The sequence below is a fragment of the Nematolebias whitei genome, chromosome 3 (assembly GCF_014905685.2).
Source record: "Nematolebias whitei isolate Nwh7 chromosome 3, NemWhi1, whole genome shotgun sequence".
NCBI classification, from domain to species: domain Eukaryota; kingdom Metazoa; phylum Chordata; class Actinopteri; order Cyprinodontiformes; family Rivulidae; genus Nematolebias; species Nematolebias whitei.
In genome coordinates, this window is record NC_056500.1 from 35,978,465 (window position 1) to 35,991,340 (window position 12,876).

The 12,876-nt window shown below is 38.9% G+C and overlaps 1 protein-coding gene across 5 annotated transcripts in view; it reads left to right on the forward strand.

Moving 5' to 3' along the window:
• Positions 1-2,982: 2,982 nt before the first annotated feature.
• tacr3a (tachykinin receptor 3a) overlaps positions 2,983-12,876 on the forward strand; it is a 71,853-nt gene continuing 61,959 nt past the window's right edge. Inside the window, exons 1-3 of one of the 5 annotated variants that reach the window (XM_037674929.1) lie at positions 2,983-3,381; positions 8,983-9,171; positions 10,583-10,588. In XM_037674929.1, coding sequence (XP_037530857.1) covers positions 3,011-3,381; positions 8,983-9,171; positions 10,583-10,588 — 566 coding nt within the window. In that variant the 5' untranslated portion in view covers positions 2,983-3,010. Of the gene's footprint in view, positions 3,382-8,982; positions 9,172-10,582; positions 10,589-10,755; positions 10,766-12,084; positions 12,100-12,876 lie in introns of all 5 variants that reach the window. The other 4 variants (XM_037674928.1, XM_037674930.1, XM_037674927.1 and 1 more) reach the window with 4 other exon arrangements.

Sequence of the window (12,876 nt, forward strand, 5' to 3'; positions counted from 1 at the left end):
TACGACCCAATCCAGCCCCAGCCTGTAGCCATCATTTCCGACCCCCACACGAACCGAAAATTTAACAGTAACAACAGGTCCAAACCCGACCCCCCGACCCCCTAACATTTTAATTAAGCTTTGACTGCTTATATAGTTATTAACGGTGGGCAGATGCGCACGGTTGAGTAAAGGAGGCAGAAGATCAGAGCTGAGGAGGTGTTTCTCCTTTCATGGCCGTCAAAGTGATGATGTTGATCTTAGGCCAGGACTCTGCGGTCTAGACTCATCTCCAGGCCAGCGGTCACTCTTTCAGGGATGAAGATGTTCACATCCTGGATAGAGAGGAACGATGGTTTGAGAGAGGAGTAAAGGAGGCCATCTTTGTGAAAAGAAATCGTCCATCGTTAAACAGGGGTGGAGGCCTCCAGGTTCAACTGTCCCCCTCTTACAATGCTGTTATTGCTAGTATCACTCAGCCCTCTGTGAACAGTAAACAGCCATCAGTGTGCTAATGATCCATTGTTATGCTGATGGTCCTTCTTGAGCATGTGATCAGCTGGTTTTGGTTGTCAGCAGCAAAACTGGTTGATCCACTCTGAGACGGTGCTATTTCAGAGACTGAGCTGAAAACAGCACCTCAGACTGAAGAAGTCTCTCGGATGAGAGACGAAATGTTTCTACATTTTTTTGTTGATTTGCTTTGTTTTGTTTTTTTGAATGTCCAGAGGACCAGATTTAACTTTTTTAGATTTTTCTACCTGGATTATTGAGCATGCATCAGGATGTTAAGAGTTAACAACATATTCTTTTGTTTAAAACGTATGGCTAAAACTACATTTGATATATTTTGCACTGTTTTGCACTACAAGAAAGAAGCCTAATACTTGATTTGTTTATTATTTAAAAACTCTCTGGACCTAGTAGTGGAATTATCTTAATTCAAAATAAATGATGGGCAAAGGACACCCTATGCTTTTTTCATTCCTATTGGAAGTTTTATACCAAAAACATATTGTGATATATATCGTTATCGCCACCCATCACAATACATATCGTGATATGAATTTTATTCCATATTGCACATTCCTAGCTTTGAGCTACTAACTGAAGTTACAATATTCATTTCCAAGTTAATTTAACTAAGAATCATTTGTAAAACAAACTGTTGTCTTATTTACTCCTGGTTCCCATATATGAAAAATAATTTGTATAAATGTGAAAGACTTTGACAGTGAATGTGAGAGACATTGAGTTTAGTAGTGAAGTTGAGAGACTTTGATATGGGCTCAAATTCTAGCCATAAATATTTTGCACGTGTAAAAAAGATTTGTGACCTTGTAAAAAAACAATCATAATAATTATGTGTAAAAAAGATTTGTATTGGTAAAAAAAACCTTAAAAACTCACGTTACAAAACTTTTTACGATGTTACAAAACTTTTTTACGATGTTCTGTTTACAGATACGAATCCAAAAACTATGTGTACAAATGTTGTCCTGGATTTTACGTCTGTGTACGATTTTCTGAATAAAGAGCACTTACGTTCACATTTTAATTAATCACATCAATGGACATATAAATACCAATATATACAGTATTTATAGGGGTGGGGGGTATTGGAAGAACAAAAATTAGATAGATAGATAGATAGATAGATAGATAGATAGATAGATAGATAGATAGATAGATAGATAGATAGATAGATAGATAGATAGATAGATAGACAGACAGACAGACAGACAGACAGACAGACAGACAGACAGACAGACAGACAGACAGACAGACAGACAGACAGACAGACAGACAGACAGACAGACAGACAGACAGACAGACGGACAGATGGACGGACGGACGGTGAACGTTAGTGCTCTTTATTCAGAGAATCCACATCACATCAGGATTTCAGGATCTGGTTATTATAAACACAGATTAAATGTTAAACGAATATTTCTATATTTATCACCACAGTAATATTGTTACACATGTTCAACACTCAAAAGAATACATATGTTGGTTTAGTGCTTACCTTTAACCTAAGCATTTAAGGAGTAAACATTTTTAATAATCACGTTAAAAGTTACAGAAGTTGTCTTTGGTGCCTGTTTGTTTTCAAACAATATTAGTGTGTGTGAATGACAGGCATCTACTTAAAACACTTTGTAGAACGGTGCTTTATGAAGTTCAGTCCATTTCCTTGTATTAGTTGACCCGCAGATCTGCCACATTCAATATGGCAGATGCTCTGATGACCAGTCCACTCAACTAGGCGTCTATAGCCAAACCCATCTATTATCTGATTGGTTCCTTAATTTGTGATTGACATGACATTGACCAATCAGGTGAGAGACGTAAAATCCAAGAAAAAAAAATGTACACATAATTTTTGGATTCTTATCTGTAAACAGAACATCATAAAAAAGTTTTGTAATGTGATTTTATATACTTTTTTACAAATACAAATCTTTTTTACAAGATTACAAATCTTTTTGTCAAGGCTACATATCTTTTTTTACAAGGTCACAAATCATTTTTACACATACAAATCTTATTTACAAGGTCACAAATCATTTTTACACATACAAATCTTATTTACAAGGTCACAAATCTTTTTTACACGTGCAAAATATGTATGGCTAGAATTTGATCCCATACTTTGATTGTAAATGCAATAGACTGATAAAGAACGTGAGACATTGACAGTGAACCTGTCGAATCAGAAGATGAACGTGAAAGCAAGAAGACATTTTGCCTTAAATGGCCTCTCATACATCGCCTTTGCGCTCTCGCATTCAACAGGCACAGAGAGCGCGGCACTGGCTTCATGACGTGCACTGATTGGAAGCGTTTGGTCCACCAGGTCCGGCAGCAGACTGAACCCGTGAAAGAGAACGATGAGTGCGTTTTAGGAGCGTTCAACTTGTGCGCAATGGCGCCGGTGCGTAAATCCTCTCCAGCTTTGCGCTTCAGCCGCTGTTAGATAAAAGCAGAGAGCTTCACATCCCCGGGAACAGGAGCAGAGCAGAGGAGGATGGAGGCTCCGCAGAACAACGGGTCCAACTTCACATCGAACTACACCAACAAGTTCGTGCAGCCGCCGTGGCGCGTGGCCCTCTGGTCGGTCGCCTACAGCTCGGTGCTGGCCGTGGCCGTGTTCGGAAACCTCATCGTTATCTGGATCATTCTGGCCCACAAGCGGATGCGCACCGTGACCAACTACTTTCTGCTCAACTTGGCTTTTTCGGACGCGTCCATGGCGGCGTTCAACACCCTGATCAACTTCATCTACGCCGCGCACGGGGAGTGGTACTTCGGGGAAGCCTACTGCAAATTTCACAACTTCTTCCCAGTCACATCTGTGTTCGCCAGCATCTACTCCATGACGGCCATAGCTGTGGACAGGTGGGTTAAACATCCATCTCACCCCAAACCCCCACTAGAACATAAAGAAGCCTTGATTTTGGATCAGTTTATTAACCATGAACTAAAACTTCTTCTAGGGGCAGATTATTAACATAAGTTTTTAGAAATGTATCCTAATGCTAACAATGAGTTGAACTTTGATTCCGTTTGGATAAAAGAAACCCTTAATTTTTGATTCATACAATATTTTAATTTGCTCAAGCATCTCAATTAGTCAAACAATTACTGGACATTTTGTTCCTGATTAATGAGCCTAATTATTCCAGCCCTGTAGCAGGAAAATTAAACTACTGCTTAAACAGTCAAACTCATTCTTGTGATATTTAGTGCCTGAAGACAAACTGAGCTCCATCTTGGACATTTCGAGTCACATAATAAGCCTTCAGTCCAGATGAGCATCCTTGATCAGGACCCTGTAGTCTCATTTAGTCTCCTGGTCAAATGGACTTCCGTTCCCTGCAGAGGATTTATTCTTTGAGTTCTGCTGCCTAACAAGGGACATTTGTGAATATATTATTCAGGACTTGGTGAACATTGTAAGAAGTCTGAAGAATAAGTTTTTACAACCTTTACAAAAACTGGTCACACACAGGTCACATACCCCACTTCAATTTATTCAAGTTTTATTTATTACAACTATACATTTTATTTAGCCAATAAAACATTTTATCTACAGATGCTTGCATGCAGGTAACTTGTGGACTGGTTCCATATTTAAAATATTAAATAAATGGATAAAGGTGCTGCACTAAATCAGGCCAAATAATGAGTCTGTTTTATTTCTGTTTTCGGACTGACTGAATGCTTGCTGAAGGGTTTATAAACCCATTAACAACTCATTTATTAAGCATTAATAAATCCTTTATCACAGGGTCTGTATCAGGAGGCGCTCCCATCATTTCAGTTAGGTGCAGAAAAATCATTTTCCACATATTTGTATTTCTAACTACATATAATCTGAATAAATAGTTTTGTGAATAGATTTGAAAAGATGTTCTCTGTTCTCATTTCCACGCTCCAACTCTCTTGCTTTCTGTCACACGCACTCATCCTTTTTGCTCCCTCACACATTTTCTTTGTGTTTTTGTTTTCCTCCCCTCTGGTTTCTTTGTTTCTCTTCTGCTTTCCACTCATCTGGAGACGCGAACAACAGTATCAGCTCGGCTTTGACCAGTGAACCGTCGCGCATCATATTACTTGACTGTAAGGTTTAGACTGACGAGCCGCAGGCCAGATGTAACCACATGTAAGGAGCCGTGCAGAAGGAAGCGTGCTGCAGCCAGCACAAGTGGCACAGTGTGTTGTGAGGTTGTGCGACGTGTTTTCTTTGTCCAGTGCTTCTCTTTGACACACAAACTGAACAATGCGTTTCTTGGGCCGTGCAGACTTTGGCTCTCATGGATTGTGAGTTTTGGCTCGTAGTATTCCTTCAATCTTGTAAAGTGTGTACTGAGAAAAGGAACATTACCGTGACCTGCAGCATGCAGACGTGACCCCGGGTCATGGTTTTCTGTAACGCCAGCATGAGTCTGTCTCTGCTCTGATGTCTTCAAATGGCAGAGGCCACAGTTCGTGATCGACTGTGAATTTGTCCTTCCTGCTGTTTCTCAGCAGCCGAATCTGTTTCTGTTGGCACTGCTGCGAAAGAAAAGCAACACCACAGTCGCTGAATCTGACTATTAATCTTTAATTATGTCCTTTTTCAGAAGTATTGTTTTTATCTTTCCAAACAAATAATATATGTGTAAATGATCTATGTATGAACAGATAAATGTTTTTTTTTTTTTTTTTTGCAAAGGATGATTTATCAAAACATCAGTATTCACCCCCGTGCAGCAGTTTCAACTCCCGTGCACGACGCGCTTCGCTTCCTTCCACAACCTTTACATCGGATTTAGGTCAGGAATTTCACTTGGTCGTTCCAAAACATTATCTTTATGCCTCTTAATCCATTCTTTGGCAGAACTGCTTGTTTTCTAAGTCACCAGGTCTTTCTGCGTGATCCACTTTTTTTTTTTTTTTTTGCTTTCACTTTACAGAAACATGAGCCTGACTTTAAAGTTAACTGATTCCTTCTCTCTCCACTGCTGGAAAGTCAGTTCTGGCAAACTTTCAGTACGACTAACCCGAACATGAAACCACCACCATATTTATCTATGACACATGGGTCCAACGCTGCAACTTCTAACCCCTTACAAGGGTTTTCTTAATTCAGGTCCTCTGGACAGAGTCGTCTTTGTCAGACTGAAGAAGTATTTTGGATAAAAGATGAAACGTTTCAACAAGAAGAATCCGTCCAGAGGACCTGACTCAACTTTGTTACATTTATCTACCTGGATTATTGAGCATCAAGACACGCCAAAATTCTGATTTTAGACTCTGGTACATACTGTATTTTTGCAGCCAAGCAGCAATGTAACTATTTCAACTAATTTCTCTCTGATGATCAACAAAATATCTATTTTATTGTATTATAGTCATTTTTCTTCTATCTTACCATGTTCAAAGTTATCTATTTTGTCATTTATTCATGAAGACGAACATAATTATATTTTAGAAAATAGGTAGATTTGTTGAGGGTTTCTGTAAAATCCTGGGATTTATTTATGTTGTTGTTTTTAGAGAGGATAAAATTCATGTTTATTTTCCTCCATCCATCTTCTACCACATGTCCATGTCAGGTCATGGGGTCAACAGGTCCAGGAGTGAAAACCAGACGTCCTTCTCCCCAGGTGACCAAGAGTCATCCGAATCAGACACCTGGACCACCTCAACTGACTCCTTTGGATTGACCGGCAGATTGTGTGAAACCTTCACTCCATCCTGAGCAGCATGGAGGCAAAAGTGGGGGGGAAAGGCTTCTTTATATCAGGAAGAAATCTCCAGAAGAACCAGAAGCAGGATGAGTGTCCATCTACCTCAGTCAGAGAAGAACCACAGAAAGATGGGTTCAGTTTAGTTTCAATGGGAGGAAGCAAAACAGGTTCAAAACAGCAATAATTTCATGTATGAACATGGAGAGCAGAGAGAGGACGGAGATGAAAGTGAGGGAATGTGGTCAGTTTGTCCTCCAGCAGTCTAAGACTATAGCAACTTAACTAAAGAAAGCTCAGGAAACCCAAGCTAACCATAGGATTTATAGACGTCTTCAACTTAGTCCTTGAAGTCGACACGGTGTTGGCCGAAAGCTCCTTAGAGATTATTTTACATGTTCTAGGTCAGAACCACTCACAGTATTTTACCCAACAAATAATTCAATGCACTCAAAAATTTTGATTGATTTAATCTGATTTTGTTCGTTTCCGTGCTTGACAATCTGGTAAGAACATTTCACCCTCTGTTAGAAACTTGTTTTGTGGTATTTTAAGCCACTCGTTGATATTTGAGAGAAGATTTGACATTTCCTGCTCCCACTGTATTAAACTCTGCTAGTTCAATATCTTGTGCTAATAAAATATTTACTTTGCAATATAAGACCGCCGTGGTTTCAAAACAATATCCTGTCCAAGTTTTCCTGTATTCTGTAGGGGATGACACAATGATAAATTTGATTCGTTTGTCCACACCTATAACATCTTTGGGGTCGCTCCCAGTTGAAGAAGATAACTGTAAATACTTCGTCTAGATACTAGATGAGCCTTTTTGTTCAAATATTACTGAATGCACACTCCAGTGGTTTCAAGTATATTACATCATCAACCATTGTGTGACCTCAACTCCACGGCTTCAGTACAGACGTGATTGGACATCCAACATAGACCAGTGATTGGATGGATCTTTGTTGCTGCTCTCTAGAGACTTTGAGCCGCTGAGGTGAAAAAGAAAGGCCCATTTCGTTTTTACTGTCTCAGTAAGATTGGATTAGCTGCTCTTAAAGCGTGTGTGATTACCAGTTTCAAATCACGCAACACAATGAGCTGGGTTTATGCAAAGTGTAATGTCCCGCCTGTTTTCAATGTTTCACTGCAAGGAGCAGGAAAAACTCACCCCAGAGGTGTCGTATATATCATTCATCAATTTCACTTGAAAATAATAAAAAAAACACACACTTCTTTCAGAAAATCATGCCTAATTTTGGTGTTAAAAATGTCTGAGAATCACCAGCTGAGCTGAATGAGAAAAAAAGGGGGGAAATGATTCATGATTTGATTTTTAATTTTAAAACGACAATTTTAAACTTTTTTTTTTTTTTTAAAAACACAAAGTCCAGAGGACTTTAAAGCAAAAATTCTGACCTTTTGAAGTTTGGTTTTCTAGAAAAGTCATGATCACTAATAATAGTTTCTTACCTGCTATAGATAGGTCTTTGAATGAATTCAGTTTAGGGAAATGGTTGAAAAACGACCAGATGAACGACTCGTCTCAATGAAGCTAAACTGATTAAAATCGACTCTAATCTTGAAACCTTTACAGTAGTTCAGCCAAAAATGTACATCCCTGTACATTATTGAGCATGCATCATGATACATCCCTGTAGATTTTGCATTGCACAGCTATTTTATTTACATTGCTGCAGCAGCTGGCTGTAGCCCATCATTCTATCTCTGACATACTAACTGTCAAATACAAAACCGACAGTGATAGAGGTTTGTAAAATAACCTTCATATGATTTTAAATATATATATATATATATATCTATATATATATATAGATAGATATATATATATAGATTGGAGCGTTTGAAGATAACAGGAATCTACTTTGCTTTTGACTTAACTTGCACCAGATGTTAAGCTTTATTCTCCAAACTGTTTGTTTAAAGATGTCCAACATGTAGCATATTAATTATTCACAACTCTTGCTATTGTTGGATGTAACTGGAACCCTGTGTACACAATGTCGTTCCACCTCATGTACCGCATGCGATGTGAACGACAATAAAGAGCCTTGAATCATTGACTCTTCTTACTGCACCCCGTCAAATATGGTGACACATTTAAAACATCACATATCACAACTTTTACAAGTTATTTGTATGTTTATGGAGTGAAAAGTAGAATGGCCAAGTCTCAGGATGAGTCTGTATCTTTCTGCCCTGATAAAAACCGTGTATGTGCTGGAAGATCACTCCAGGACACTATCCTGCATGCTTTCAATGTTCCTCTGCTGCAACACACCTGACCTGAATCAATGGGTGATTTACAGATTTCTGCAGAAAGTGGAGGTCATTCATCCTCTGAATCAGGTGTGTTGGAGCAGAGAACAGGTAAAACATGCAGGGTACTGGCCCCGAGAACCAGGATTAGACACTCCAGCTCTAAAGCAATGAGATGGTTGTGAACAGAAGAATGTTGCACGTGTTTCTGAGTGTAATGAGCTTAAACTGTAGACCTCTACATGAAATATAGATCAAATGCAGAAGGTTTTTTTTTGATCAGCCATAGCCCACTGCAGTGTGGCTTGACAGGAAAGGTCATTCTGCCAGTAGATGTTGAAACCATTTTTTCCCATTAAATTGTTCATCGGTGATGCATTTTTCCTGCTAAATTATCATTCAAATCATCTTTTAAAAAGCCTGAAATCCATTATTAATGACCGCTTTTGCTAGTCTAACCAAGGAAGTGTTTTTCAATCTGCAGATACATGGCCATCATTCACCCTCTGAAGCCTCGTCTCTCAGCGAAGGTCACCACGGGGATCATTGGGTGTATCTGGAGCCTGGCCGTGGTTCTGGCTTTCCCTCTGTGCTACTTCTCCACCACCCGAGTGCTGCCACGCAGGACCATCTGCTACGTGGCCTGGCCTCGCATGGCTGACGACCCCATCATGTGAGAAAATAGTATTTTGGAAAGATTATTTTCTTCTCTTCACAACATTTTTATGCTTCTAGTCATTTCCTCTTCTGCCATATACACATTGCTTCATTAATATACAATGACGTGAGTGACATCAAGCGTCCTATCAAACCCTCAACAACAAATTATGAGATGTTTGTAGCAAATGCTCTCCCAACTTCTGATAGCTTGTTTTTACTTTGACACTGTAAATGATATAAAAACTGCACAAATAATAGAAAAAAAAAATCTATAATGCAAAACAATACCTGGTCATTTACACCACATTTATATGAAAAGTTATTATTTTCCTTTACAGAAAAAAAAAAACCATGTAAATTTCTACTTTTTGCATGTGAACACATGCAAACAAGATGTGGACATACTGTAAGGTATCCAACATCATGTGTAAATTGTGATGATGAGTATAAAACACTTTTGAAATCTTGTAACCCCACATTACTGTATTATCAAGAACATAATCCAAAACAGAAGTTTATTATGTGCTAAAAACATTTTACTTTCAACCACCTGTGACTTTCTTTTACGAGTTTTTTTTTTCTGCAAAGGTCAGAATCAGGGATGTCCCCAAGCTGAAACAAGTAATGTGCTCATGCACAGCACATGCCAAACAGCTTTCATCAAACCTAATTAGGCTTTGTTAATTAATTTCTAATTAGTTGTAGAGCGTTTCTCAGGATCTGTTATCTGGCTCACATTTGTCTGTATTTTCTTTCTGTCATCCCTGGAAGCTGTGGTCTTAAGGACGTCTTTGAATACCAGCTGAAATGGGTTCATGTTATCATATCATGCCAGCTTCATTTATTACCAAAATGTCTCACAGAACAATAAATAAGACAACAATCTCAAGGCATAACAAATAAAATAAATAATTCACTTGAAAACAAAGTAAAAACAGCCTTGTAATTGGTAAATGGACTGTACTTATATAGCACCTTTCTGTGTTATCAAGATAAAGTGTTTTACACTACAGTCTGTGCCTCATTTACCCATTCATACAGCGCTCTACTATAGCTCTACAAGCTAATCTGAGTCTGGAGAGACTAATCAGAGCTTTAGATCACATTCATACACTGATGGGACACACACTGGAGGCAATGAGGAGTTCAGTGTCTTGCCCAGGAACACTTCAACATGTGACTACTGATGGAATCGAACCCCCAACTCTCCCATTGGAGGACGACTGCTCTAACCACTCAGCCACAGCTGCCCCGTCATAAAAACAAATAAATCCACATAATTGAAAGAGGCTACATCTCACATGATGTCAAAGGCCATGGATGAGTCAGAAGTAGTGATTTAAAAATGGGCGGAATGATCCTGTCTAATATCCAAACAAGCTCATTCCACAGAAATCTCCGTGTTATTCAGGAGCTGATGTTAGTATTTTGTAAAAGTTTCCGTGTTGGTGTATTTATATCACTAAAACATATTGTTCTCTAACAGAATAGGGTAAGCTTGCATGTACTGTACATACAATAAATGGTAAATGGTAAATGGACTGTACTTATATAGCGCCTTTCTATCTTATTTCAAGATACTCAAAGCACTTTACACTACAATCTGTGTCCTCATTTACCCATTCATACAGCACTCTATTAGATCTCTACAAAGCTAATTGAACAAATCATTCTATAGAGACTAATCAGTGCTTTAGGTCACATTCATACACTGATGGGACACACATAAGAGGCTATGAGGGGTTCAGTGTCTTACCCAGGGACACTTCAGCATGTGACTGCTGGTGGATTAGAACCCCCAACTCTTGCATTGGAGGACGCCTGCTCTAACCGCTCAGCCACAGCCGCCCCCAATAGTATGACAATACTATAGTAAGACAAGGGACACAATGATCTTTAGTTTTTGCCTGCAATAATTGATCATACCAGTGCTTCTCAATTTTTTTCTTTTACGACCCCCTAGGAAAAAGTAAACATTTCACACACCCCCAACTCTCCGCCAGGATGGTAAATAGTATAATTTGTCTATTAAAATGTTACAAGTACACCTCTGCATAACACTGTGTTCTTATTAACATTAAAGAAAAAAAAGAATATAGATTAACTTACAAAGAAGAATAACTTTATTAACATTGTTTTTTAGTCTGTAACAAAAACAACTTAAAGTGCATCAATTTGCCTGAAAAAAAAAAAACTTTAATCTTTATTTAAACTGTAAACATTTTTCATAATTTGGTACTGAAAAATAAAATTAAATATAATCAATTAATATTAATATATTCAAATTGATCAGCAACATTTTAACTCAGGAGTGTTATATAAAACACTTTGACCTACAAAACAAAAATGAATAAAACGATTTGTGCCGATTGTTATTTATTTTTATCAAAATGAGGAAGTCAGGATCAGTGAGCACACTCATCGATAAAACAAAAAAAAAATGTCAGCGTGAAAGAGGAAAGAGGGGGCAGGTAACCCTCTCGCTTTGAGTTTACTCTTTGTCACATGCGTGATGTTGGTGACAATCATCCAGAGCATCACAGAAACAGCAACTTAACTGAGGACGTGAATATATTTTGTTAGCAAAGAATAGAAGCCTAACATTTATTAAACATTGATTCTGTATTTACAAAAAAAAAAAAAAAAAACATCAATATTGTGCTTTGACAAACTCCTCGATAAAACTAAAACATTTTATCAACACGAAAGAGGAAAGAGTGGCAGGTGTCACTCTCGCTTTGAGTTTACTCTTTGTTGCATGTGCACTGTGAGTAACGTCTAGAGCATCATAAAAACAGCAGTGGAGGTGTCAGAGTTTATTTATGTATCATCTTAGCAGCAGAGCGGAGCGACACGGTTCATGCATGGCTCCCAAAATGACAAGGCAATCATATTTGTTCATAACTTTATTATTTGTAAATCTGAGAGATACGAGCAAACTGTTGCTGGAATGCACGGGCCAAAATGAGAATGGTGGGGAAAAAAAGAACTACTCCCAGTGGCAAAAAAAAAACATGTTCCCTGGGGTCACATGCATAACCCCTAACATTGCCCTGGGTACCCCCAGGGGGGTGCGCCCCACTATATGAGGACTGGATTATACCAACAACATTCTGTAGACACTAATAAGGGGTTGAAATACTTGAGCAGGACCTCCAGTCCTGGTCCTGGAGGGCGACCATCCTGCATGTTTTAGATGTTCCTCTGCTCCATCATGCCTTGTCTGATTCAATGAGTCATTAACAGGTTTCTGCAGAACATGAAGAGGTCATTTAATCATTGAATCAGGTGTGTTAAAGCAAAAATAAAACAAACAAAAAAACAAGTAAAAACATGTAGGATAGTGGCCCTCAAGGGCCATGACAGGAGACCCCTAAACTAGAGATGAGCTAAAGGCAATAAATGGACAACTGCTATATCTGAACCTGTCTCTTTCCATTCATCCATTATCTTCTGCTTGTTTCGGAGTTGAGTCGTGGGGACAGCAGCTTAAGCACAGCCACTCTTCCAGCTCTTCTGGGAGGACTTAAAGGCAGGTCAACTGAGACACATAGTCTCTCCAGCCTGTCCTGCATCTTCCCCAGGCCCTCTTCCCAGCCCTGGAGCATTTCCTTAGCTAGGCGACTAGGGGGCATCCTTACCAGATGCTCAAACCACCTCAATTGGCTCTCCTCGATGTGGAGGAGCAGCAGTTCTACTCCAAGTCTCTCCCTGATAA